Source organism: Mya arenaria, chromosome 13, assembly GCF_026914265.1.
Source record: "Mya arenaria isolate MELC-2E11 chromosome 13, ASM2691426v1".
Lineage (NCBI taxonomy): Eukaryota > Metazoa > Mollusca > Bivalvia > Myida > Myidae > Mya > Mya arenaria.
The window spans coordinates 4112396-4139626 of NC_069134.1; the positions used below are offsets into that span (position 1 = coordinate 4112396).

At 35.3% G+C, this 27231-nt stretch overlaps 2 protein-coding genes across 2 annotated transcripts in view; one reads left to right on the forward strand and one right to left on the reverse strand.

The window, feature by feature from the left end:
- Positions 1-461: 461 nt before the first annotated feature.
- Positions 462-14564, reverse strand: LOC128213801 (uncharacterized). The gene is made up of 7 exons (XM_052919859.1): positions 14513-14564; positions 13156-13260; positions 12404-12475; positions 3814-3918; positions 2527-2597; positions 1270-1403; positions 462-485 (listed from the first exon to the last, which is right to left on the reverse strand). The coding sequence occupies exons 1-6, from the start codon at positions 14562-14564 to the stop codon at positions 1359-1361; spliced, it is 450 nt and encodes a 149-aa protein (XP_052775819.1). The 3' UTR covers positions 462-485; positions 1270-1358.
- A 1077-nt stretch (positions 14565-15641) lies between these two features.
- Positions 15642-27231, forward strand: part of LOC128214126 (T-cell-specific guanine nucleotide triphosphate-binding protein 2-like) — a 222597-nt gene continuing 211007 nt past the window's right edge. Inside the window, exons 1-4 of the mRNA XM_052920404.1 lie at positions 15642-15679; positions 19486-19576; positions 22295-22361; positions 22715-22750. Of these exons, the coding sequence (XP_052776364.1) occupies positions 22295-22361; positions 22715-22750 (103 nt within the window). The 5' untranslated portion in view covers positions 15642-15679; positions 19486-19576. The remainder of the gene's footprint in view (positions 15680-19485; positions 19577-22294; positions 22362-22714; positions 22751-27231) is intronic.

Here is a 27231-nt window from a genome sequence, read left to right on the forward strand (position 1 = left end):
TAACTGCTACAATATTATGAAAGCTTACTGGTATTCAGGTACAAAATTAACACATGCAATTATTAACTTACTGGATACATAAATTATAAATGTTACAAAAATTATTAGATCTAAATGTATTAATCAAGAAGTGTTGTCATTTTGGGCAACAATAAATCAAGGTGAACAAACATCTGCGGTTAAACTTCGACACACACAATTCATTACACACTTTTAGCATACATCATGAGGTACTAAAGTCAATGCATGTCTAGGTGCAACAGGAAAAGTATGTACCTATTTACAGATAAAATGCTCAATTAAGCCTGCAGTTTACCAAGGTAAGCATGGTCCACTTCTGATCTTCTGTTGATGCACCAAGAGCATCTTGAGATGGTTCCGAGATCTCTGTTGTTTCTGCAACTGTATAATCGTCTTAACAGTATCTGAAATGCATTGAAAGTGTTTCAAACTGCAACATTCTCGGTTCAGTCTATATTATATACCTGTGTTATAAAGGGTTGGGTTGAAGTCATGGGCAAACAGAACTGTAATAGCATTAAATAGTCATTCTAAAAAACTGGCGCCAGTTTTCTAGTAATTTTGGAAATCTCTCTCTATATATAAATATTGTTGAATAATGAACACCATATTTCCAAACAACATTATGATGCAGAATACCATAAAAAGTTAAATTACAAGTGCAGAGCTCCTGATAATTCTGTAGGGTTAATGGTACTGTTTGCTGACCATTTTGGACCAAGCATATTGTTCACTTGTAGTTGAAATTAGCACAAGCCTACAAGCGCCGCACTCGTAAAATACGTTCCGGGCTGGCTTAGATCCTGGGTTTTATACAGCAGGGCTTGTTTAAAATTGTATTGCCAAGCAGAAGTATAAGAATTCTGGTTTCCTCATTCAAAAGATAAGGTTTTAATGCAAAAAGTTATTTTACTCTACTGGTGTTTGGGTGTAAAAGATATTAAAATACAAGGAATAATATGTGCATACTTTTTGTGTTGTTTGTTCTTTATTTTAACTTGTATTTAGGAGGGAAAATTCAAGAATGTATTTATGGCATTATACAATTAAAAAAAATCAGCTTTGTCAACTCCTGGTTGTGAAAGAAATGGGAAATATGAATTTTGTTGCTCCCGCTCCTTGCTTCAACTTTTCTTGGTCACAATCGAACAAATAAACAAATATTTGTTGTGGCCTAAAGTTCATACATTACCCATAAAAGTACAGTGCATTTATTCCTGAAATTGTTTGAGCTCATAAATGCCTTACTTTTGCTTCTTCCTTCCTGCTTGAATGCAATATGTCTCTCGCAGAGAATATATCCTCCAAATATTTTCCGCAGATGCCTCTCACTCTGATCAACCATATACTGTAGCTGTTCCTGGGTCAAATCTTGAACATTGCTGCAAAAAAACATGTACAAAAATAGAAAAACATGTCCTGCAAACAATTGCTTAAGATTACTAAGTATGCTTACGGTACATAACATTGTTTTATATACCGGATAGGTAAAGTTTAGCACAAGTCACCTATAGCTGATGTAGAAGTGTTTCACAACTCCATGGAAAGGTGTCTGTTGTAGCCCTTTCCATTGGCGAAACAGTCACCAATGTTTTTATTGTTTATAGTAGTACATGAAAGAAACTAACATTATTCATAATATGTGCACTGAACACATCCTTAATCAATAAAATGAAATGACAAAACAAGATTCCTTGAGAGCAAGGTTAATTATCTAGTCTATGTGCAGGTATCTCACTCAAACAGTTGTGGGTTCATTCTGTATCAGGGATACATGTAATGATGTATGTCTTTCTGACAAGCTTTTAAAACAGACACATTCAGGTTTGACCGGTGAAGGAAACAAGACCTTTCCGGTTACCTTATACATTATATCTCGATCTTGAATTCCATTATTTTTTCTCCATGGTCATTTCACTTTTACAGAATCAACTTCATCATTCTCTTCAGATATTGCCTGGTTTTCATTCCCTTTGTTCATTATGAAATGATTATCAATGTTTCAACCAAGAAAATATGCTAATATTTTAACAAGAGGGCCATGATTGCCCAAAGAGTTGTGACTTTATTTGAAGATTTTTCACTCCCCCGCTGACCAGGCACCATGGTGATATTTTCTTTGAAAAACAGACATGCTAAAACTGATAGGATTGTATGTACACCAACATATGTCAGATGTCCTAAAATCAATTTTAAGTTACATACAAACATTCTGAGGTACAAGTTGAACACGCAACAAGTGAGCAATACACAAATCTTGAGAAGCTTTTAGCATACTTTGTGAGGTAATCAAACCGCAGTATAGCTGATGGTATTTTAAAATTTATAACAAGGAACACACACACACACAAACACACACATTCCGAGGTATATCTTAATAAGCATTGTGACTACTTTATGAGGTACCTTTTGACAGAAAAAGTCTTTAAGTTATGAACATGAACAGACTGTGATCACCAGCGACAAATAATTACTCAAAGAAAGTTGGTTTCGTATTCAATTCACCTCGAGGCGGCCCTTCAGCATGTTCAGAGACAACTGTGGATGGTAAACTATCCCTCTGATTTCTACAGCATCTGAAACACAAATTTAAGTTGAGTGTAAACTGTTACAAACTCATTAAAGCTTAAAACTTCACAAAAATATACTGGTATTCAGGTATAAACAAGAGCTGTCACAGTATGTGACGAATGCCCCCGAATGTGACATTGACATACGTACAAGGTCAGTACATGAAAAGTTGATCTTGCCTTTACGTGTCAAATACATATGGCAAGTTATTTTAAATTGCCTCTGAACATAAAAAATACCACCCATACTTGACAACCTACACTGTTATGTCCTTATATTCAGAATTCCCTTGTGAATAAACACTTGTGTATCTTTCACCTTAGAGGTAGGGACACGGGTCTTGCACAAGACACGTCGTCTTCGTATGTGGAACACATGTAGCAAGTGATTTTAAAATCTGTCCATACAAGGGAAAGTAACAGCCCTGACACGACAACCTATACTCTATGTCCTTATATGCAGCACTCCATTGTGAATAAACACTAAGTGTGACCTTGACCTTTGAGGTAGGGACACGGGTCTTGCACGCGACACGTCGTCTTGGTATGTGGAACACATGTGGCAAGTTATTTTAAAATCTGTCCATACAAGGGAAAGTTACGGAGCCAGACGGACGGACAGACAGACAGACTGACGGTGCAATTTAATATGCCCCCCGAAAAACACATGCAATTATAAACTAACTAGATGCTTACATCACTAAATAACAAACAAACAATATCTGGATGTATTAATCAACAATTGTTTGTTGTTCTGAGAAATAATGTCCCTGAGGTGACACCAAATAAGTGACAAAATAACCCAGACTCTATGAATCTCATAATTTAAGAACAAGAATAAGTTTTACTAAATAAAGCTTAAAAAACATTCTGAGGTTGAACTTCAACACACACATTTCATTACAAACTTTTAGTATACATCATGAGGTACTTTAAAGACTGTGCTGGTCTAGGTGCAACAGAAAAAAGAATGTACCTGTTTCAGTCATAAGCTCAATTAATGTCAGGATGGCTCAGAGGTAGAGTGTCCTCCTCACAACCAAGAGGTGAGCACTAGGTTTGATTCCCGCTCAGAAAATGTTCTAGTTTCCACTCATATGTACACTGTCTTAGTACTGAATTTGACTAAGGAAACCGACTGGAGTGTGTTTAAAATAAGCTGTTAGCTTTACACAATCAGGCTTAACTAAAGTAGTATAAACTAATGAGCACTCAAGTTTACCATGATAAGCATGTTTCAAGACTTCTGCTGATGCACTGAGGACATCTTTAGATGGTTCAGTGACCTCTGTAGTATATGCAGCTGCATGATCATCTTTTACAGCATCTGAAATGCATCGAAATCCTATACCATGTGCAGATCTGCCATGCCAAAATACCATTACGGTATATCAAAGTATATGTCATATGTTCACACACACAGGTTTGCGGAGTTGTAAGATCATTCTACAATTCAAATTTTTAGTTACATACCGTAATTCCGAGGTACACTTTTAACACACAGCAACACACCATTATTTAAAAACGTTTGGCATACTTTGTGAGGTATTAAAACATAGAAGTGTTACCTTTATCTTTGAGAAAGAGACACAGGTCTTAACACGTGTCTTTACGTGCTTTACAGAATGTGCAAAGTTATTTAAAAATATGTCCATAATTAAAAGGTTACAGCCCGGATATGACCACCTATACTCAATGTCTGTATATTAAAGCTGCACTCTCACAGATATACCAGTTTTCCAACGGTAAAATATTGCTGACAAAATATCAGATAGCAGATTTTCATATTTACCGTTCGAAAATTAATGTTTTATGGCTTAAACCGTTACTTACGGTTTAAGAAAAATGCATAAAACAGCAATTTTTGAACATAAATATAAAAATCTGCGATCCAATTTTTGTCAGCAGTCTTATTTAACTGAGTTCCGTGGATTTTCGCAAAAATTGGCTCGGCCAAGACAAAAAATAAAAAAGTTGTCAAAACGTTCAATCTGTGAAGGTGCAGCTTTAAACAATCCATACTGATCAGACATAAAGTGTGACCTTGACCTTGGAGGTAGAAACACAAATCGTGCATGTGTCTCCCATATGAAATTTTCAGCAAGAATCCGGCCAGAATTTTGCAGGAAAGTGGCAGGAATATCATATTTACGCCCGTAATCTGGCAGTAATTTATTTGTGGGAAGGAAAGTTATGTACCTGGACTGGAACTTCATTCATTTACATATGGAAAATCTACAATATATTACAAAATTACAGTTGGAAACTGATTCTGGTAATAATTTTAAACTTAGAAAATTTCTGAAATACTTTTCACTGCTAAAACAGACTTAGTTTTACATGACACGCGTAAAGTTCATTTTTCTGGCTGTAAATAGGGACTTCCATTTTTTTCTTAATGACTTTTATGTTTAATGGTGCATCATCAGAATTTGTCTTTAACTTTATTATTATTATTTTATTTTTTATTATTATTAAATTTTCATTTCATAAGTTTAAAAAAGCACAAAAAGATAAACATACATTTTAACATATTAATTTAATTAGAAATTAGAAGTATTTTATCAGTGTGCTCTGTTAGTTTATTGACCAAGCTATTTCTCACGGTACACATTGCCTGGGCTTATCAGATTATCTAAGGTCAGGCAGCAAATTTCAGTGAGTATGCGGAGAATCAGGGCTCAGTAGCCAATAAGATCAGTGGATTTCAAATGATCAGGCGGTTTTCTTGATGTAAACACAGCCATGATGGCGGTAAACTTTCTGCAGATTCCTATTGTTTGCTGGATATAATCAGGATCTCTCATAGTTTGAAGGTAAACACTTATTTCAAAATGTATCTTAAATTATATGTCATTCATTTCATCCTATTTGTTACATAATTATGAGTCTTTTGAGTTCATAACACATTTCAATAATGATTTTCTGTATATGTATGTTACTCTGTGTTAAAATGCTGTTAGATGGCTTTAATATTAAATGGCAAGGAAAGTACACAAGATCTGAAAGTAACAGTTGGAGCACATAAAGCAGACCATACCCATAGAAGGTTTGTGAAGGATTGTATTTATTCAGAAATAAATATATCTATATGGAAATCATGTTGTTTTTATAGTCATAGTTTTAAAGCAGTATCGTTACTCATGTAAACAAACAACAACACATTTGTGATAAGTAACATTTTTATGTAGCGGGTAATTAAAATGCAGGTTATGTTGATTGAATATTTGTATTTGTGTGTTTTCTTGCATGTTTCTAGCCATTGCCGAGAGCCATAAAACAGGGTTTGACTTCTTGGCATGTCCTTGTCAACATATCCACCAATCTGTATAAGTCCCGGTGGCCGTGTGGACCAGCCGGCTGTTTTCTAATATTTTCTTGACTTAACCAGCGTTGGTTCTATCTCCACTATAACAAAAATCCTTTCACTGTATTTTTTTTCTGCAATTTTGATATGATAGAGTAAAATAATGATAAATAAGTGTTTTCAGATGCATTACCGGGAAAACTTAGTTTTGGTCCAAAATCATGAGCGAGTCACTTTAAGCTGTGAGGATGATAAAGTGTGCTTGAGAATGCTAAAATGGATTAAAAATGATGCATTTTGATACTAGTAATAAAATAATTTTACATGATATTAAATTTTACTGCAGATTGTGTGACGTCCTAGTTGCTGGACAGAATACATTTGGATCTGACTGGAAAAAAGGCATTACCAATCAAGCAAGTTGAGTCTGTGTTAGAAAAGTTAAAATAACCATGGACAAAACTCACAGAGGATTCCAAAAACACTATAACTTTAATTTTCAAATAAGTCTTTGTAGACTCATTGTCTCTTCATTTCATAATATTTATATTGCAGATTATAACACTGTAATCAGTTTACTGATTTTAAAAATAAAGTCATGCAAATGTAAATAAAGTATATATTATAATAAATAATATCAATGAAAATCATTTTATTTAAACAAGTTGGAAAAGTTTAAGCAGGCACGTAGTGAAAAGCAATGAATTGAGTTTTAGAAATGTTGTAAATTCCAGTTACATTAAATATTAAGTGCCATTTTACGGTCAGATTTTTGAAAAAAATCCTGTTCCAAAATTCCGGTTAATTTAAACATTACGTCCACTTTTACGGTCAGGTTTCGTCCGTTTGGCACACGTAAATCCATCTTAATATTACGTACGGAAATTTTTATGCACAAAATTTTATAAAAATTCCGGTGCATTTTAATATTTCGTCCACTTTTACAGTCAGATTCCGTCTGTTTAGCACACGTAAATCGTTCTTTATTTTCCTTAATTCTGGCCGTAATTATTATGATTCCGTACAAGTACGTAAAATTGAAAGTGTTATGTTTTACGGTTGGAAAATTTCGTACAGGACGGACACACAGATAATTTTAATATGTCCACCTTGGGTGGGGGTTGGGTGTGGATAATTCATGTTCATTTCTGAGATATTATTAAAGTATCTGTCCTCAGCACACAAACATGTATATCAGGCTCATAAAATTATTTCACAATTTTAAATTACGTAGGTTGTCCGGCTAGCGCAGTTGTTAGCGCACTTACATCTCACCTGGGCAACCCTGGTCCAATTCCCAGCCTAGGCGCACGTGAGTTTGGTTAATGGTCACTAAGCCGGACAAGTGGGTTTTCTCCGGGTACTCCGGTTTCCCCCACAACATCAGACCACACTCTTGCACAACATCATGCCAACGAGAGGGACTTAGTTTAATAAGCTATCATAGGTTTCTTCACAATCGTTGTAAAATATATAATGTTTAAACAAAATTACTTTCAAACATTCTGAGGTACAATTTTAACACACAAATAAGCACTGAGCATACTTCAGGAGGTATTTAACATAGGGTTTTACGAAAGCGCCGTACACCTAAATATTGCAAAACTGAAAAAAGAAAAAGATTCAAATTCCTAACTTTATTTTTTCCGCCTCCCGTCTCTTCGATCTCGGATAGAAAATAAAATTTAGTGTTATTTAACCTTATTTCACAACAACAACAAATTATCGCGCACAGTTTCCAAGATGGCGGAAGCCGGCGATTATTGCTTACAAAGTTAACTGAAATATTTTTCATTGTTTTGTGATATCACATGCATATTATATGCCATGACGAAAACAAGAGATGTTTGTCAAACATTATGCCCCCCCCCCCTGAGCGCCATGTTGTCAGGATTATATGGACAATTGAATGAAGATTATGACCATTAAAGTGTGAGGATAAAGTGTGTTATGACCGTCATGACCTTTGACTCTATGAACTCAAAATCCAGAGTCATCAGCTGGTCACCAGAAACCTAAATGTCAAGTTTGAGGGCCATGGGTGCAGGCATTGTCAAGTTATCACAAGACAAGTTTTTTTCGTTCAAGGTCACTGTGACCTTGACCTTTGAACCGATGACCCCTTAAATCATAAGGGGTCATCTACAAGTCAGATGCAACTCCAAGTCAAGTTTGAAGGCCATAGGTTCAGGCATTGTTGAGTTATCACTCGGACAACCTTTCAAGATTACTGTGACCTTGACTTTTGGCTCTATGAATCATAAAATCAATAAGGGTGATCTACTGGTCAGGCTTAACATCCATGTCAAGTTTAATGATCATAGGTTCAGGCATTGTTGAGATATCAGTGGGGGAGATTTGTTAACTTTTTTGCGTTAAAGGTTACTATGACATTGACCATGGCCTGATGACCCCCAAAGTCGATAAGGGTCATCTACTGGGCAGGCCCAACCTTCATGTCAAGTTTGATGACCATAGGTCCAAGAATTGTCGAGTTTGCTTTCAAGGTCACTGTGACCTTGACCTTTGACCCCTAAAATCAATAGGGGTCATCTACTGGTCAGGCCCAACCTCCATGTCAAGTTTGATGACTATAGGTCCAAGAATTGTCGAGTTTGCTTTCAAGGTCACTGTGACCTTGACCTTTGACCCCTAAAATCAATAGGGGTCATCTACTGGTCAGGCCCAACCTCCATGTCAAGTTTGAGGGCCATGGGTGCAGGCATTGTTGAGTTATCACTTGGACAACCTTTTATCATTCAAGGTCACTGTGACCTTGACCTTTGGCCCAATGACCCCTAAAATTGGGACAATCTCCTGGCCAGACTCAACCTCCATACCAAGTTTGAGGGCCATGGGTGCAGCCATTGTCAAGTTATCACTCGGATAACCTTTTGCCATTCCAGGTCACTGTGACCTTGACCTTTGGCCCAATGACCCCTTAAATCAATAGGGACCATCTTCTGGCCAGGCCCAACCTCCAAGTCAAGTTTGAGGGCCATGGGTGCAGGCATTGTCAAGTTATCACTCGGACAACCTTTTATCATTCCAGGTCACTGTGACCTTGACCTTTGGCCAGATGACCCCCAAAAACCATAGGGGCCATCTCCTGGTCAGGCCAATTTTCCAAGTCAAGTTTGAGGGCCATGAGTGCAGGCATTGTTGAGTTATCAATCGGACAACCTTTTACCATTCAAGGTCACTGTGACCTTGACCTTTGGCCAATGACCCCCCAAAACAATAGGGGTCATCTACTGGTCAGGCCCAACCTCCATGTCAAGTTTGAAGGCCATGGGTGCAGGCATTGTTGAGTTATCACTCGGACAAGTTTTAAAATTATTTTACCATTAAAGGTCACTGTGACCTTGACCTTTGATCCGATGACCCCCAAAATCAATAGGGGTCATCTACTGGTCAGGCTCAACCTTCATGTGAAGTTTGATGACCATACATCCAGGAATTGTTCAGTTATCACTCGGACAAGCTTTGGTCTACCGACGGACCGACCGACCGACCGACCGACATGCCTGTGCAAAGCAATATACCCCTCTTCTTCGAAGGGGGGCATAATAAACTTGCTTAATATCATCGTCTAAGAGCTTATAAGGAATATGGCTGCCTGTTTACGAAATTTTAAAGTGGACTTAGTTTGAAGACTGATAATGTTGTTCATAAAATTGTGGCGATTTTTTTGTGATATCGGAACGGAATTGTATTTTCTTTATATCGAAGCATAAAATAACTTAAATACTTCTGTGTGTAGACCTGTTGACACGGGGAAACACTGAAAATTGGAATTTGCTGTACAGTTTCTGACTACAGAAAAAGACGAGAATGTGACATTGGATTTGGCTTGTTTGTCTTAAAGACAATAAAGTTATACCAACATACTGCATACCATTTTAAAGGGCATTGACTCCTCTTTTCATGTCACCTATTTTAAAATGGATTGTTTGTATGTTGATTAATAAACTTAAAAAAACTGGACTCGACCGTGAAATCTGGTAAGTTTGAGTTACATACCTTGTTTCTTTCCTGTATATCAGACATTTAATTTCCTCAGATGTGTTGTTTATCTCATTATATATACCCCAAATGATATTAATCAACATTTTAGACACAAACAATGAGCCAGATGTCTTTGGTTTTGACAGTGCAAGTTTCAGTGACTATTAAAAACACTTCAAAAGTGTAGAAGCACATATTAAAATCATGCACATATATATACAGAATTGATTTAATTATCATCATGTGAAAATGACAGCTTGTTTTGCCTTTATAATACAAACTATTGTTGCATCATTTAATCGATTACCAGTTATTTGCAAATATTTAGGTCCGGAGTGAGAATTGTTTATATTTATATGTTAAATCTGCGTTAGGAAGTCTGGATTTTTTTCACTAAACGTTTTTTGTCATGTATATCCAATATAGCTGCCGCTGTTTCTGCTACAGTGGGCTTAGCTATTTCTCGGCCACCGGCCAAATGTCCGGTCGAAAGTTGGCGGTTTTCTGGCCGTTTCTTGGCCAAATATGGGCCGCTCTGTTTAGACACCTGCCAGAAAACGACCCGGCCAATTTTCAGCCAGTTTATGGCCAAATTCATGGAAATTGCTTGGAAATGGCATTCTTGTTTAGGTTTTCATTAAGACGAGTTGCATTTTTAGTTTTCTATAATTATTTTAATAACTTTGGATTTTTGGTGAAATGTTTGATAATTTTACAAAGATTTAAAATGAAAAACATTTATGCTGCGGCTGTCATTTTATTTTCTACGAACTTGAAACATTTTGGCATTTATTCTTGTTAAGAAATACATAACTTAGATAGTATTTAACTTGTCAGAGAAATTTTGGACTTTCTGAAAGTATGGACACTACAAATATATTTGAAGAAGTTTTTTAAAATGATGTCCTCTAACAGCTGTGGCGCAACACTATTATACAACAGGCAGTATGGAGTACAAAACAAGTATGCACAATTTCAAAACATGCATTGTATAAAATAATTCAAAAAAAGAAAAAAATATGGAAAATCCATCTTATTTTTATTCTTTTTTCTCGACGCTCATTTTTCGACATCCTTTTCTTATTTTTATTCCTGGTGCTTATTTTTGTAAAAATTCTCGTAAAACGAAAAATAAAAAAAACTGGCCTAATTGCCCTTCCCTAAATTTGCCACCAACTTCCATCAAATGCCATGGATTTGGGTGGCATTTGGTGGAAAATGGGTGGCACTTGGTGGAATATCAAGAATTTCACCAACTGCCATGAAATTTCCACCCAACTGGAGGTGGCATTTGGTGTAAAAAAAAATGCATGTGGCACTTGGTGAAAAAATTTGACTTAGTTAATTTTTCATATGGCAGTTGGTGAAAAATTGAATTTTTTTGGGTGGCATTTGGTGAAAAAGACTTAGAAAATCTCAAGAGTTCTGTAAGATGGAACTCAGCAGAATTCACCATTAATTATCATCATGGAATAAGAATAGCATTCAGTTGCTGTTGATGCTGCTGTTTTAGCATCATTGCATAATTATGCTACTATTTAAAACTAACTGGTAATACTACTTTTGGGGATTTCTCCCACTTCTACTATAACTATAGTCCCACTACTCTTCACCATGTTGCTGGTTCTGTTGATGATGATTATGATGTTGGTGGTTCTATTGATGATGATTATGATGTTCAGGTGGTTCTATTGATGATGATTAAGATGTTGGTGGTTCTATTGATGATGATTATGATAATGGTGGTGGTGGTGATTATGCTGATTGTGGAAGTGGTGATTATGATGGTGGTGGTGGTGATGATGATCATGATGATTGTGGTGGTGGTGGTAGTGATTATGATGATGGTGGTGGTGGTGGTGATTATGATGATGATGGTGGTGATTATGATGATGGTGGTGGTGGTGATTATGATGATGGTGGTGGCGGTGATTATGATGATGGTGGTGGCGGTGGTGGTGATTATGATGATGGTGATGGTGATTATAATGGTGGTGGTGGTGGTGGTGATTATGATGATGGTGGTGGTGGTGGCAATGATGATGATTGTGAAGGGGTGATTATAATGGTGGTGGTGGTGGTGGTGGTGATGGTGATCATGATAATTGTGGTGGAGTTGGTTGTGATCATGATGATTGTGGTAGTTGTGGTGATTATGATGATTGTGGTGGTGCTGGTGTTGGTGGTGATTATGATGGTGGTGTTGGTGGTTCTTCATTTCAACACACATATTTCACCAATATTTTTACGCATACTTTGTCCAAATACATGTTAAAGAGTATAATAAGCCTGATTTTAATAGATGACAAGCTATCTAACATTTGTAAGCAACACACACACACACACACACATTCCATGTTCATCTTTACAAGCATTATGTCTACTATATGAGGTACCTCATCACAGAAAAATAGTCTTAAGTAATTAACATCAACAGATTGTGGTCACCAGCGAAAAATAACTATGTAAAGAAAGTTGGTTTTTGTATTCAATTTACCTTGAGGCGGCCCTTCAGCATGTTCAGAGACAACTGTGGATGGGGCAACTGTCCCACTGTTCCCTACAGCATCTGAAACACGCAGTTGAGTTGAATATATACTGTTACAAACTCATTAAAGCTAAAAGCTTCATACATATATACTGGTATTCAGGTACAAAAATAACACAAGCAATTATTAACTAACTAGATGCTTACATCGCCAAATGACGAACATACAAGATCTAGATGTATAAATCAACATGTGTTTGTCATTCCGAGAAACAATGTCCCCCAAGGTGACACCCAATAAGTGATTAAATAACCCAGACTGAATAAATCTGTTAATTGAGAACAAGCATAAGTTTTACTGAATTAAGCTTAACAAACTTTCTGAGGTTTGACTCCAACACACACACACACACACACACACACACACACACACACAATTCATTACAAACTTTTAGCATACATCATGAGGTACTTTAAAGTCGATGCTTGTCTAGATGCAACAGAAACATGTATGTACCTGTTTCAGATCATAAACTCAATTAATGTAAGGATGGCTCAGAGTTATAGTGTCTGCCTCGCAGCCAAGAGGTGCTAGGTTTGTTCCCTAGTCAGGAAAATGTTCTAGTTTCCTCTCATATTTACACTCAGTACTGGTGAGTTTGACCAAGGAAACCGACTGGAGTGTGTTTAAAATAAGCTGTTAGCTTTTACACAATCAGGCTTAAATCAATTAGTATGAACTAATTAGCACTCAAGTTTACCATGATAAGCATGTTCCACGACTTCTGCTGATTCACCGAGGGCATCTTCAGATGTTTCTGTGACCTCTGTAGTATCTGCAGCTGTATGACCATCTTTAACAGCATCTGAAATGTATCAAAATTCTATACCACGCGCAGATCTGCCATGTCACAATGCCATGTCACAATAAACTTTTTCCGCGCCCTGTTTTCGTATGTCAATGTGTGCAAGCACACTCAAACACACGACACACTATACAACGTTATTTAGAGGTAATCTTCATATTTAACCAGGAGAGTCTGGTGAACATTATAACGCTGTTCAGAGGTTTAAACTTCCGAGGTAACGGGACAATTAACCTCGGAAGTAAATTGTGCCTCGGAAGGTTGCTGTGTACTCATATGATTAACCTCCAAAGGATATAAGCGCAAACGCACACACACACACACACACACACACACACACACACACACACACACACACACACACACACACACACACACATACATATCAATGAGACATTTATATAGCGTACTTGTTATTTGTATTACATAATATTTGTTTTTTAAGTATTGACAATCTTTTTTTGGAAATACTCAGATGAACTTGTTAAGCCAATCGGTAGCCTGTAATAGGCAACTCTCCCTATTGAAGTAATGAATTTAGTAAGCAACTTGCTTTCTTCAGCAATTTTGACTTGGTAAAATCCTGAATTTGCATCGAGCTTACTGAAATATTTCGGCCCACTTAGACTACCCAAACTTTGATATTCAACTGGCAGAAGATAATATCTCTCTCTTTATGTTATTTAGGATTGAGTAATCTACGCAAATTTGTTTTTTTTGTTTTTTGGTTTTGGCACAACAACCATGCCCGCGAAAAAATCAGTCGGCTGATCAACCTTAAATAACACCCTGTATTTTCCATTTTTTCAAGTTCTTTTTTAACTTTCGGTGGTAACGGAATTGGTATTCTGCGCGGCACTGACATTGCAAACGGCCCAGATCCTTACTTTAAGGACATTCAATTTCTTATTCCCTGGTCCGAATAGTTCTTGTGACTTTTATTCACAGGAGGACTGCCTATTAGTTTGTTAACATAATCTGGAATTACAGTGACATAAGCACCTGTATCTATTTTAAAAATGATACGCTCTTGCATCACCTTAAAATTAATTGTCCATTGTTCATCGTTTTGGCCATTCACGGCCCCAAGAAACGACCGATCCTCCACTTTGTCATTGTTCTAATAGGAAACCTATCCGGCATGACCATAGCACGATTCGTCGCCATCGGTTAGCGCTTCGGCTCCAGAACTATACATATGTAGGACTTCGTGTACACGTTTCGTTTTGTTGTCTGACCTGCAACATTTTACCCAATGGTCCGGTTAACCGCAACCACGACACATCGTTCCGACTGCAGGACATTGTGGTCGGCCATGCAGCTCCACATCGGATGCACATTTGTGAGTTTTCCGTCTGTTTTGGTAACCTTTTGCTCTGTTCATTTCTTGTTTAACCATGTGAATTTGTTCTGTTTGTGGAGACCGTAATAACATTAGCTGTTTTTAACCGACTCCTTTTGCCGCACTTAGTTAATTGCGTTTTCGAGTGTTAACTCATGATCTAGTTGTAATTTTTCTGATAACCTGATGTCTTGAATTACCACAACAATTCTGTCCCTAATGCGTTCATCGTTTAGTTCACCATATCCACAGTGTTCGGAAAGCACAAAGAGGAGGTCCTTTATTCCTCTGAGGATTCACCAGGTTGTTGAGTTCTAGAATTGAATATTGCTTTTTCAAAGAATGTGTTTCTTCGAATAACGAAATGGTTTTAAATGCTTTTACAAGTTCTTTGTATACTTTTGCATTTTCTTCCGTTATGCCTACTGACTTCAAAATGTCCTCAGCTTCCTTTCCCATACAATACAAAAATGTATTTATTTTAACATTATCTTTTTTGGCATTTAGTCCGCTGGCAACACTAAATATTTTAAATCTTTGAAACCATTTATCAAATTTCTCTGGTCTTTTAAAGTTAAAGTTGTCTGGTGGTGGAACGTTAAATATAGCCATTTAAAATGTTTCTTTTAATTAATATCCTTTCTGAAAAGGTACCACTTCTGACACCATGTTATACATTAGTTTGTGGGTTCAATAAGCAGTCGATGTACATATATGTACAGTTTATTTACATGATATAAAGTGAACTACAAGCTACATGAATACCTAGGCAAAAGCCCCTCAGCATGCTAGGGCAGTGTATATATTCTTTACCTCCAACTTTGTTTCGGCCATGTATACTGTTCGTTTGTAACGATATACGCCATTTAATGTGAATAAATGACATTTTTTTCAATTTCCATCCTGGTTTGTCAATAACTCGAAACAAATGAACTCAACTCATACTTTTAAGAGAGTACTCATAAATATTCATAGCTTATCAAATGATATCAAGTTATAACAGCTCTGCTTAAACAAGCTTTACAGATGCTAACTCACTTCCGTGTGTAATAGTACGTGGAGGGCGTTGGAGATTTGGTAAGATGCTTGTTTACTTGTTTTGCATTAGAAATTAATTTTACTTATGTAAACCTTTATTATAATCAAATGTCTAACACAATTATGTACAACACGATATGTGAATTCTTGAAAGAGAAGTACAACTTTATTCACAAATTATTACCATGAAAACCCCAAAACAACCAGGAAGTAAATTAGTTCATATGAATAATTCACTTTTGTTTCATGCTACGATATATAATGTCAAAAATACATATTTATAGCAAACATATTAAAATTATAAGAAGTTGAAATGATGTAAAACTTTTCAAGAGCAAAAACAAGGATAAACCCACCTTCACCCCCACCCCATTAATCTCATTCAGAAACAAAATGATATGCAAGTGTGCACTTTAAAACTAAACCACATCCATAATGTTGCATATATGTAATTTTTAGAGTCTGCGTTCTGAATAATGTCAACCTATGTACTTTCTGTATACCACATACCACCTTCTTTTCCGAACAGGGGGGGGGGGGGGGAGACGAAATGGGGAAGGGTTTCAGCCTTAGACTTAGTCTTAGCTTGGTGAAGTCTAAAATGATTTGTCAAATAAGTCCGTAAGTGATTGGATTATAATAAGTGACATGTTTTTAAAAAATTTCATTATGAACTTGCATCTACATTGTGAATGGATTTCATATGGTCTTCCCGATGTTACTACACAGAAAATAGGGCAAATGTCCTGGTCATAATTTCTAAAATGTTTGACCAAATAAATGCTACTAATACTATTCAAATTTGAGAGTGTCTTACATAATGATTTAATGAATTTCAATGTCAATTTTATGAAAGATGGCTGCTTAAAACATATCGTTGATGTTACCACAAATCAGGTAACAGTACAAAGCAAAAATGAACTGGTGCAATGGCTTGACCGGTACAGTACATGTAAGGCTTATGCTCGTGGAAACGAGAGTACTATATGACCTATGCTATGGTGTAGCCTAAGCTAGACTTTGGCGATAGCATCTATAAGCGAGATGTGGATAGGCACAAACTCGTCCACCTCATGCCTATTTGACCCAGTTAATTGCACGTGCTCGTGGACACGAGCAAGGATAGCATAGGGACATAGATCACGTTGAAACCTAGGTCTGGTCCTAAGTGATGACACAGGTGAATAGCCTTACCCTTTAAGTTAAATCAAATGTTATTGTTATCTTTTGTTTAGAGGCTGATCTAAAAATTAGACTCATATATGTCCATGCCATTTTCCATGACCAAAGCGTTAAGTATTTATGGTGTTCAACAAAGATCATTATAAGGCCGCCAAACATAAAGTGAGGTTAAATTTAATTTTAAAGTGAAAAAAACAACAACATAACTTTCGTCTTGAGAGGATTACAATGTACAAACCATTGTTTAGCCCAACTATTTACTTAATCTGATCACTCTCGCTAATAATTGTTTATGTATGTTTTCAAACTGGAGACGATTGTTAAAATGAGCAGTACTATTTTAAAAATAAAATTATAAGTTGGCAAAAAATACAAATATTCACAAAGGTCAATTAAATACACTTGAAATTAGACGATAATTCCTACTGAGCTACCTTTTTACTCATAAATGCCATAAAAAAGAACGCAGCGCTTTGAAAACAAACGCAAACTCATTCAGTGTGGCACAAACATCATTGGTTCTTAAAAAAAAGCTAGTGAGTATAAACACTTTTTTTCCAAGGCCGAAACACAGGAAACTCCCAAAACGCACAATATCAGAACTAAGAATTATCACTTCATAAGCGAGAGTCACCTTTGTCACATCGATGTGAATGAACTGACGTTTTATTCTAGACTACTATTCAACGTCCAAACAAAGAATATGACAGAAAGTCACATTTTGGGATCTAAAATGTATCACTGAATAAGTGAGTGTCACTTTTGTCCAAGCAATGTTAACTGTCTGATGCTTCTACAAAGACGATCCATTTACACAACTACTGAGTTCGGCTACCGACAAATCATTGAATTATGGGATAAAAATTAATTAATTTATAATTATCATTAATGGATGGGTACGTATAATAGGAAAGATTGTGAATCATTTTATGTGATCTAAATCTTTAATGATGAACACTTTCTTCCTCGTCATTTCTTTGAAAGAATTCGTCTGCAAAGTCAAATTACAATTTTCTGTAATTACCACAAGTGGTAACGATAATTTTAGAGCGATCAAACCATACATTTATCGTTAGGTAAATTCTTACTGTCCTAGGTAAACCCTCTCTATTTATTATTTGCTTAAACTGAATATAATCAAAATATTAAGTTATTGAAAATCTGTAGCTTTGTTTAGGTCTAATACCGAAAATTAAAACTGAATACTTAGGGATGAAATCATTAGGCGGTTAAATTAAACTAATTATTCCAACAGCTGTTTGTCAAACATGGACGAGATATCAGGCTGAAAAAATAGGTTGATACGCGGTTTTCAGGGGGTATTTTGAAAAAAGTGCTTGGAACTCAATGTGGTACGCGGTAGGGCTCAAAATATGACATTTTTAAGAACGCATAAACTAACTATTATAAAGATAAGGTGCTACCGTAGCATCGCGGTGATACGGTGCTGACTTAACGCACATAAATAGTTTACGTGTTTTCTAGCAATTATTTTGTGTGAATGCGTCATTTCATACATGTGTTATTATTTCCAATTTATTAAAGACATTTTATGTAACAATATTTTATCAGTTATAGGGTCAAAAAGCATTAATGTTGCATTTTAATAAAAAGCTGTAACAAAATTAGAAATGGATTCAGGGGCAAAAAATGTTTGACTTAATATTTTCAACAAATTCGGCTTTGTAGTGATTGCTTCACTTCTAAAAAAATCATTTTTTATGTTGTTAACAAAAGGAAATTTGGGTCAATGTTCAGTTTCACATTCTATGGAATCTCTTGTTGCTGCACAATGCTCGATTTTCTGAACGTTGTGGTGCCAATGAATAGGTTGTGGTGCTCATGAATAGTAATTTAGTAGGAAACGTATTATGAAAAAACTGTAGCAATTTCATAACAAAATTTTCCACTAAATTTATATTCATGAGCACCTTAACCTATTCATTGAGCATAGAGCAGCAAGTATAACAAATAAAGTTATAAAATTTGTAACGCGGCAACCTTTTGTCAAAAAAAGAAATGCTTTAACCTAAGGTACGATAACAATTCTCACGAGAATCCAGGTTTTTACGTTTTCAACACTAACGTCTAGCAAGTTATGCAAGTTCTAGACGATCAGATATGAAATTTTATTCAAAACTTTTACATTTAGAACAACCCATGGCCACTCCTATGTGGAACTACATTCTTCCAATTTTTAAATTTACTCGTATAAACCTCTAAAAATGAAAAATAAGAAACCATACTCACTGTCTACAACCATATTCCACTCATTGGCACTTTAACGGAAAACGCATTTGAGCATTTTCAACACATAACAAAATGTTATGGCTCCAATGATTACCCGCCATGTAGTAGTAAATTTTGCCATTGTCAATGATTAAAAAATATTGCAAGATGTTTTACAGTGTTTTCTATCTTAACACGTAAAGCCATTTCAAACGACACGTAAATAATATGACGTCCACAAATCACATACATGTAGAATATATCTGAAGTTGTGCAAACCAGCTAAGCGGTTGACACTATAAATCAAATGAAAACGGATACTTGTGCTTCTGGAGTACCTCTTGAATCATATAACTGACTATGGGACCGATTGTATTAACTAGGATTATTGGTTCGTTATGCATTTGGTTATTTTAAAACAAATTTCTCTTCAGGTTGAAATGTTTTGTCCCAGCTGTGGTCAAAGTGCGAACGAAAGCAGGAAGTATTGTTAACATTGCGGCAGGACGATACCAGCTTTACAAGGTTGGTGATATATAATTATAATCAATGAACATTTTCTACCTTATGTTCTTTCAGTACATTAATTAATTTATTTGAAATACGTATGTATGTATGTTTGTATGTATGTATGTATGTATGTATGTATGTGCGTGCGTGCGTGCGTGCGTGCGTGCGTGCGTGCGTGCGTGCGTGCGTGCGTGCGTGCGTCCGTCCGTCCGTCCGTCCGTCCGTCTCTGTACGTACGTACGTATGTATGAATGAGAACCAAATTGGTAAGAGGAAGACAGGAAGCATGTGGAAGAAGTGAAATAGATATTAAAGGAAAAGGTTGATCAATTAAAAAGAAGATGATATTACTTATTCACTGCACATAGATATATTGTTATAATATAATATAACATTTCTGTAGCCATAGCTTGGTTGAAATATCTTAAAATCTGACTATGTAGAAAACATTTTTCTATTTTATGAACATTAATAAACATGGTACAAAGTTCAGTTATAACATTTGCACTGTAATTTAAGTTTTTCAGGTGTTTTTTTTTAATTTACAGTGACCCCAAACACAATCCCATAGCAGGTCTTTATAAACACTTCCTTTATATGAATTTTGGTCAAAATATGTCAACCTTAACTTAAGTTATCAAGTTTCATATTTGTTTCTACTTTTAATAGCAGTGACACTGCCCTTGATTCCTCGGTTCCAAAACGCAATCCAATGATAGGTCTCCATAAAGCATTCCTAAATACCAAGTTAAGTCAAGCTATATCAACCCTTACTAAAGATATTCGGATTCAATCCTGTTTCTAACAGAAAGTAAGCTGGTAACGGAAGAGAACGAACAAGGTTAATTGACTAAAACTCGGAGCTTATACGTTAAAAGAACCACGTGTTATTTGTATTTTTACACTGTATTGCAGACCTGTGGCATATGGCGTGTTTCAAACTGCATATGAGTAAAACGTAGCTGGACAGCATGGTTTTGTGCTATGTTTTTATGAATGCTATCAGTTTCAAATCCTTAATAGTTTTTATTTTGTGGTTTTGGAAAACATAAACTTTTCGTAAGGAATATGCACTAAACAGTGAACGAAAGTTTATCAATCAATGTATTTAAAGACCTGTCAAAATGTTCGATGTAAAGATCTTTCGGCAAGGGAACGTTAAAAGGAAAAACTCCAATGTGTATGAAATGCGAAAACAAATGGTACGATTGGTTCGAATCATCGACAAAAACTGGGGTCAACATGTTCATGTAATGGAACGAGCAAGTTGCGTATGATTTGTTTTCACAAACATTGGAAGGCAAAGGCGTTGTATTATTTTAAATAAGCGCATCATGACTTGGACGTGAATCAATTTTAAATATGCACGCCTTTTTCTGCCCGTGAGTGTTATTTCCTGAACATTCATTAAAACATTTTACACATTAAGTACTTTTTCTTACTAGACCCATTTATCTATTCACTTTGGATGTTACGTATTTTAGTTTTGTTATTTTTTACCGTTATTAAAAACATTTGTCTCGGCGGTTTAGTATACATTGAACAGACATTCTACATGCAACTATGTCAATCAAGTTAATGTATCCGATGTAGAATAAGCTATGTATTTACCAATACCATTGATGTATTGTTAAATATTGATACCTAATTACTTGAAAGGTTATTGCTTAATGATTATAAATATGAAAGAATGAGTTAATATATATATATTATTGACAAACTAACGGCAGCAGTTATAAATTTTATTATTTAGACTAAAATTTGGATGGAAATGACTAGTTCGCATTAATTTTAAGGCCAAAAATTAATGTTTGCAACATGTTTTCATAAAAAATTAAGCCTGTTCTTTCCCTGATCATGAAACTCTAATAAGACGGTGTTATCAGGCATCCATAATTCACGCTATGGTACATAGTTGAGACGCCGCAGGCGACACAAAATCTACGAGAACCATGTCTGTTTTAGGCACGAACACAGAAATATACTTAATCATATAAGAATTACGAAAACAGCTACCGGGCATAACTCAATAATTTTGCACAGACTTCGTCGGTGTTGACATGCCCATCACATTTTATTTTACATAAATGATTAATGTCTTGACTTAAGTAGGTTTCGTTTCTGCCAAATGATTTTAAGGTTTCGGTTTTTTTATGATTACTGGTTTCAATACTTCACTGATAGTTCATAATCTGACATTATACCCTCTGATACGATTGCATAGCAGAACTAGCATGATTCGACCTGCTTTTAAAGCTTTGTCTGTGATGGTTTTATTATACAAAATACTCAAGATGACATGAGCCGAATAGTTGGTGATGTTCTGACTTTATGTTGGCAAGCGCGCTTCATGTAATTTGCTCTCGTGCTCTACTGCGTTAATTTAGCATAAACGCAAGAAAAAATGCTATCAATTTTCAAATTAACTAAAAGGGCAACCCAAAGTACTTCTTTGATAAGAGATTCCTACTTTATCTGCGAAGAAATAAAATTCAGAGTACCTTATACAGAAACTTTTCAAAGATATGATGCAGTTATTGCATACCTTATTTGGTATGTAGCAACGCCAAATATGGTAAGAGCGATGGAGGAGCCAAATTCAAATGAATGAAAACATCAACCTTGACGATTTACAGAAAAAAGAGGGCTTACTTGGCGCCCGCTCTATTTCTGTAGATGGCAAAAATAATATATAGATACGAATGACAACACAAGTATGTTCATTTTTTACAGATGAATGAAGAAGCAATTGAAGCAATTTCGTCGTTGGACATTCAAGCTGAGAACGAATGCGAGAAGGGTATGAAGTTTAATTTGCGCTTGCATAAGTGCAATTATCTGTATAAAAACATCTGATTGATGAGCAAAATGTTAAAATAAATAAAAAGCGACTAATAGGACAATGTAAAGAATAATAATAATAATAAAAGACTCAACCTTCAGTAAAAAACAATTTTGACTCGACAGAGAGTGTTAACGCATGTTACATACACGACAAAAAATTAAAAAAAATGTAGACAAAATGTACTTTGTATAGGTCTCAAATCAGTACATAATAAATGTAATTTTACCATTAAATAAGAGACCTCTCTATATTGATGCACATGCATGTTTATCTCGGCTAAATTTTGATATGTTATTTTCCCGTTACAGGGCCGATTGGGGCACAAGCCACAAGTATTGATGCAGGTTTGTGATTTCTAGACCTGTAATAATATCAATTGTATATGTAATAGTAACTGTAGCCATTACCCGACGTATTGAAATTATGCACAAAGTTCGCAAAAAAAAACAAGTTATGCATAATCTGAAGTTTATCAGAGAGTGTTTGTCTTTTGGGTTCATTCATTTAAGTTCATATCAGAATAGTAACAATATTACCGTGGAATAACACGACAGACAATCATTGCAGCAATGACATTTGGTTTTACTAAAGGTTGCCTCGTTACAAATGATAAAACGTTACTTGTTTTATTTGGTCATGTAGGCTCGATTTTGTGGACGTTGTGGTACAAAGAAATAGGTTGTGTTGCTCATGAATTGTAATGCATTTGGAAAACAATAGAGAAAACACTGAAAAACATTCATGAAACGAAAATTAACAATTAACTTAATTACTATCATTGCCAATTCTTTTAAAGAATGACGAACTACAACACTGCTTTGCTAACTTAAATCGCCTTTGATGTTCGAATTATATATAGATAATACAACGACATCTACAGGGACAAGCTTGAACACCGAAATATCGGCGTGTAATTCCTAGCCCTCTTTGTTGCTATCACACAGGTGCGGTAATCTTTAAATATATTAGAAACATTATTGCTATATGAAAACTGTCACAAACCTTTTGGACATGTTATTTTAACTCAACCCTACATCGTCGTTCAATTCATGGTGTATATTGCTTTACAATGAACATTGCAAGGTTAATACTATCTCTATAAGTGTTTGTTAACTAGAGATTAAAGTTCTTTTTGAAATTCTTGGAAGTTACAAGGTGTTTGAATAATCCTTATGTATATAGAAAAGTGAACATGCAGGTAATTATCGCACGCCTAGATGCAAGAAAGAAGCTGCTCGTTAATCTGTTCGATACTATGGAGCGTGTTAACAATTACTATATGGAAATACTAAAGTCTCAGTGCTACTTAGGCTAACATAATTAAAGGAATAAAATTGATAGAGTATCATATCATGTCTGATAAATTCCTGAGGTCCACCCGAAGCTTAAATGTAAAAGGTAAAAGGAAATGTTTGGAAAATACCAACTAAATTCCAAACTGGATCATTGACTCGTTATATGCTAATGAGGTAGATAAGTGGGCGAAGCATAGCGCTTTGCAAACAGTGCCGGAGCAGTTGCCGGAATGGCCTGGAGAAATAATAAGAGAAATACTGGATATTTTCAAATAAGATTTTACACAAAAAAATTAGGCTACTATTTCTAAAATAAATGTGATGCAAGTTCTTTGCGAATAAAAATATTAATGTTTTTAATGTTTTTGTAAAGTGCACCTTTTAGTGTATGACAAAATAAAGTGTGGCAAATCATTAAGAGCGTTTAAAACAAAGATATCAAATTATGGAACCCTTCAGCGTATACTGATATTTGCTCAAATATCGCTTTGGGGGACTACATTTTCCGAACAGGCGTAAATAGCTTTCTTATTGCGTAATTGGTTGATTGACATTATGACGTGTTTTTTTCAATGTATGGTGAGCTTGTCAAAATATTACTTGTTTACTTAATGAAAGTGCAAGCGGTCTAGAGGTCCACATGTTAATTAACTAGCGTTATTTTTATTGACTTTACCGGCTTAGGTTCGCACCCAACTAAATCAACATACTTTTTATACTATAACTTTATTTTCTCTGCACTTTCGATAGCATAGAGTAAAATAATGATCGAATACGTGTTTCAGATGCATATACAGGGAAACGGTTTTACATAAAGCAACATAGAAATTCAGGTATTTAGAAAGTCACGTGATATGCAATTTTCTTAATGACGTTGTACGCTGAACAACGCTTGTTTGACATCATTGAAGTACCCCAGTTCCATTGTATAACACTGTACTAGGTTAAAAAGGAGCATACTATCTGTCTTCGTCATCTTCAAATTCGTCGATTATGTTGTTTGACGATGTGTAGTATGATTTATCAACTTTGGTGGATTTTCTCTGAGTGCTTTTTCTGTACGTCGTTTTTTAATGCGAATAATTTGCACCTACTTGACGCTGGTCTTGTCACGCAGTTAATAATTCCATTCTGAGAGTTACGGGTACAGCAATGGTTCGTCAATAATAAATACTTATGCAGAGGTCAAATTGTGACCCTGTGCGCAAAGTTGCAAAGGTATGAGATAAACGTCATGATGTCGTCCAATGTCACCTAGTGGGGAAGCAAAAGGTTTCGCAATTAATTCGATTCCAACGACGTTCATTCCTTGTTTTGAAGTCGACTAAACAGGGCTGATTATAATTAACTTTACTTAATTACATTAGTAATATTAATAAATAAAATGCTGAACATAATTTATATTTGGAATTTGTTCAAATGTTTGAGTTATTGGATGGGATGAACCCTATCTCATATTATTTGAAGGCAGGTATCGGTATTGTTTTCAATGTTAATTATGATTTTCTAGGTTACATCTTTATATATTTTTCCTTTAAATTGTTTAAACAAAGGCGCACATATTAATTTAGACAACACACATTCAATTGCATGGAGTTTGACTTGACAAATGTTTTCGGAATGCAGGAAAAAGAATTATATTTTATATGGAATTTTTCATACCATTGCGAATTCGTGTTCAGAGTATGAGCAACTGATAAGAGTAAGCTCGAAATGTTCACTTTATCAGCAGGAAAAACCACGAATATACCAAACTTAATCATGCAAAAATTGTTCATTGCACATTCATGTCGATAACTTAAATCTGCAATAATAATGTCTCTTTCTGCGGACTTCATGAAATTTGCTCTCAGAATTGTTTTCTTAGTTAGTTTGTTGTTCTTCTACAATGACACAGTCTTCAGCACTGATGTCGGGAACATCTGTTGGTTATTGTTATATAGTCGATTGACGTACTGAGGTAGTGAAATGTAAGGTTACGTGTATATACCCTGTATATCTAATGAGAACAGCGTATTCACAGTTTTTAATGTTAGATGCACAAAGCCCACGATCACAACAATAATTAATACAGCTAACCTATCAAGGCCCTCATAAAATATATTTTTAGATTAACTGGTTTAAAAGTCGTTAGCAATAAACTGAGATTGCAATATTCCTGAATGAATCAACGATGAGAGCCTTAATATTGGGAATCAGTGATCCATGAACTCAAGCAAATCAATGAGACTGTCCTCATTTCTTTTACAATATTAGGTTTTCTCTTTAAAGTTTGCCACTTCATTTATATTGAGAGAAACAGGTCAAGCCCTTTAGGTGACTGGGGATAACAAGAAAGCATGTTCGAACATGTAACTTAAACTATGAGATGATTGTGTTCAGTGTTTTTTGTGCTAATTGTTAGTTAAATACGTATACATTCTCCTTTATCTTTTAGTCAAAGTTTAAAGTCAATATTATCTGCAGACTAAGATGTAACCGAGTTGTTTTTTAACAACATAAGACATATTTATTATGGAAAATGATCGTGTATAATCTACTGTTGTCAGATAAAACTGTATTGCATTTTATAAAAAATTCTGCATCATCGGCTTAAACTTAATACACGTTGTTTGATGTTGCAGATATATAGAGAATATTTGTTTATTTCAGTGTAAGATCGTATTTTATTTCACGAGTGTCATAGAAAAACATATTTTCACGAGTGGCGAAGCCACGAGTGAAAATGTAGTTTTTTATGATCACGAGTGAAATAAAATACGATCTTACACTGAAATAAACAAATTTTCTGTTTCTTTTATGCTTATTTTCGGGGTTTCTTTTTCTTTTTATATATTTCTGAATTACCCCATTTTTTGAAAAGGGTTGGCTTTAGGCCGCTACCCGTGGGGCGCCCCTCATGCATAGTTATAGCTGTCAACTTTTCTACTTTCGGTTTGCTGAGAAATAGTTCTCTGCTGTTCATTCTTATAGCTTAATATTCGCTCGTTTTTTATTGCAAAGCTTTATGAACAGTAAACAATGAAGTATTATTAGTGCACATATGTTCCAAAAATTATGAAAACACTTTTTATTTTAAGATTGGCATGAATGCAAAACCAAATTACTACGCCGCTATTTAAAGAATGAAAATTTGGAAGGTCAAATGTGTTAGCAAAAAAATGTGGATACTCATTGGATTTTAACCATTCTTCTTAGTTTAAGACTGCATGTACGCGTGTTTTTATAGTAAGTTAATATTCAGTCATGTTACTGTCAGAGACCAGTCTGTTTCGATTTAAAATGTTTGTTTTCCAGATAAAGAGTAAATGCCACGCTAGTTTGTTGACACATTTTAAGGTGTGGGTGGGGTAAAAAAATATCGGATCTATCTGTAAATTGTGTGATTTCTCCAGGAAGTTCATTTTACGTACTACAACGGTTAACAGTTCCAAATACATTTGAACGAGGATATAAAATTTTATTTATGTTCGAACAGTTGTTTTTGTCTGTTATTTGTTTGGTACAGTATGAAAGCAAATGTTCGAACA

Bases quoted from the DNA above. Each gene is read 5' to 3' on its own strand.
- LOC128213801 (XM_052919859.1), bottom strand. From the start codon at position 14,564: ATGTCCTGCAGTCGGAACGATGTGTCGTGGTTGCGGTTAACCGGACCA. The intron at 13,261-14,512 runs GTAAAATGTTGC...GATACATTTCAG, and splicing joins GCGGTTAACCGGACCATTGG to ATGCTGTTAAAGATGGTCAT. The intron at 3,919-12,403 runs GTAAATTGAATA...GATGCATTTCAG, and splicing joins TGCTGAAGGGCCGCCTCAAG to ATGCTGTAAAAGATGATCAT.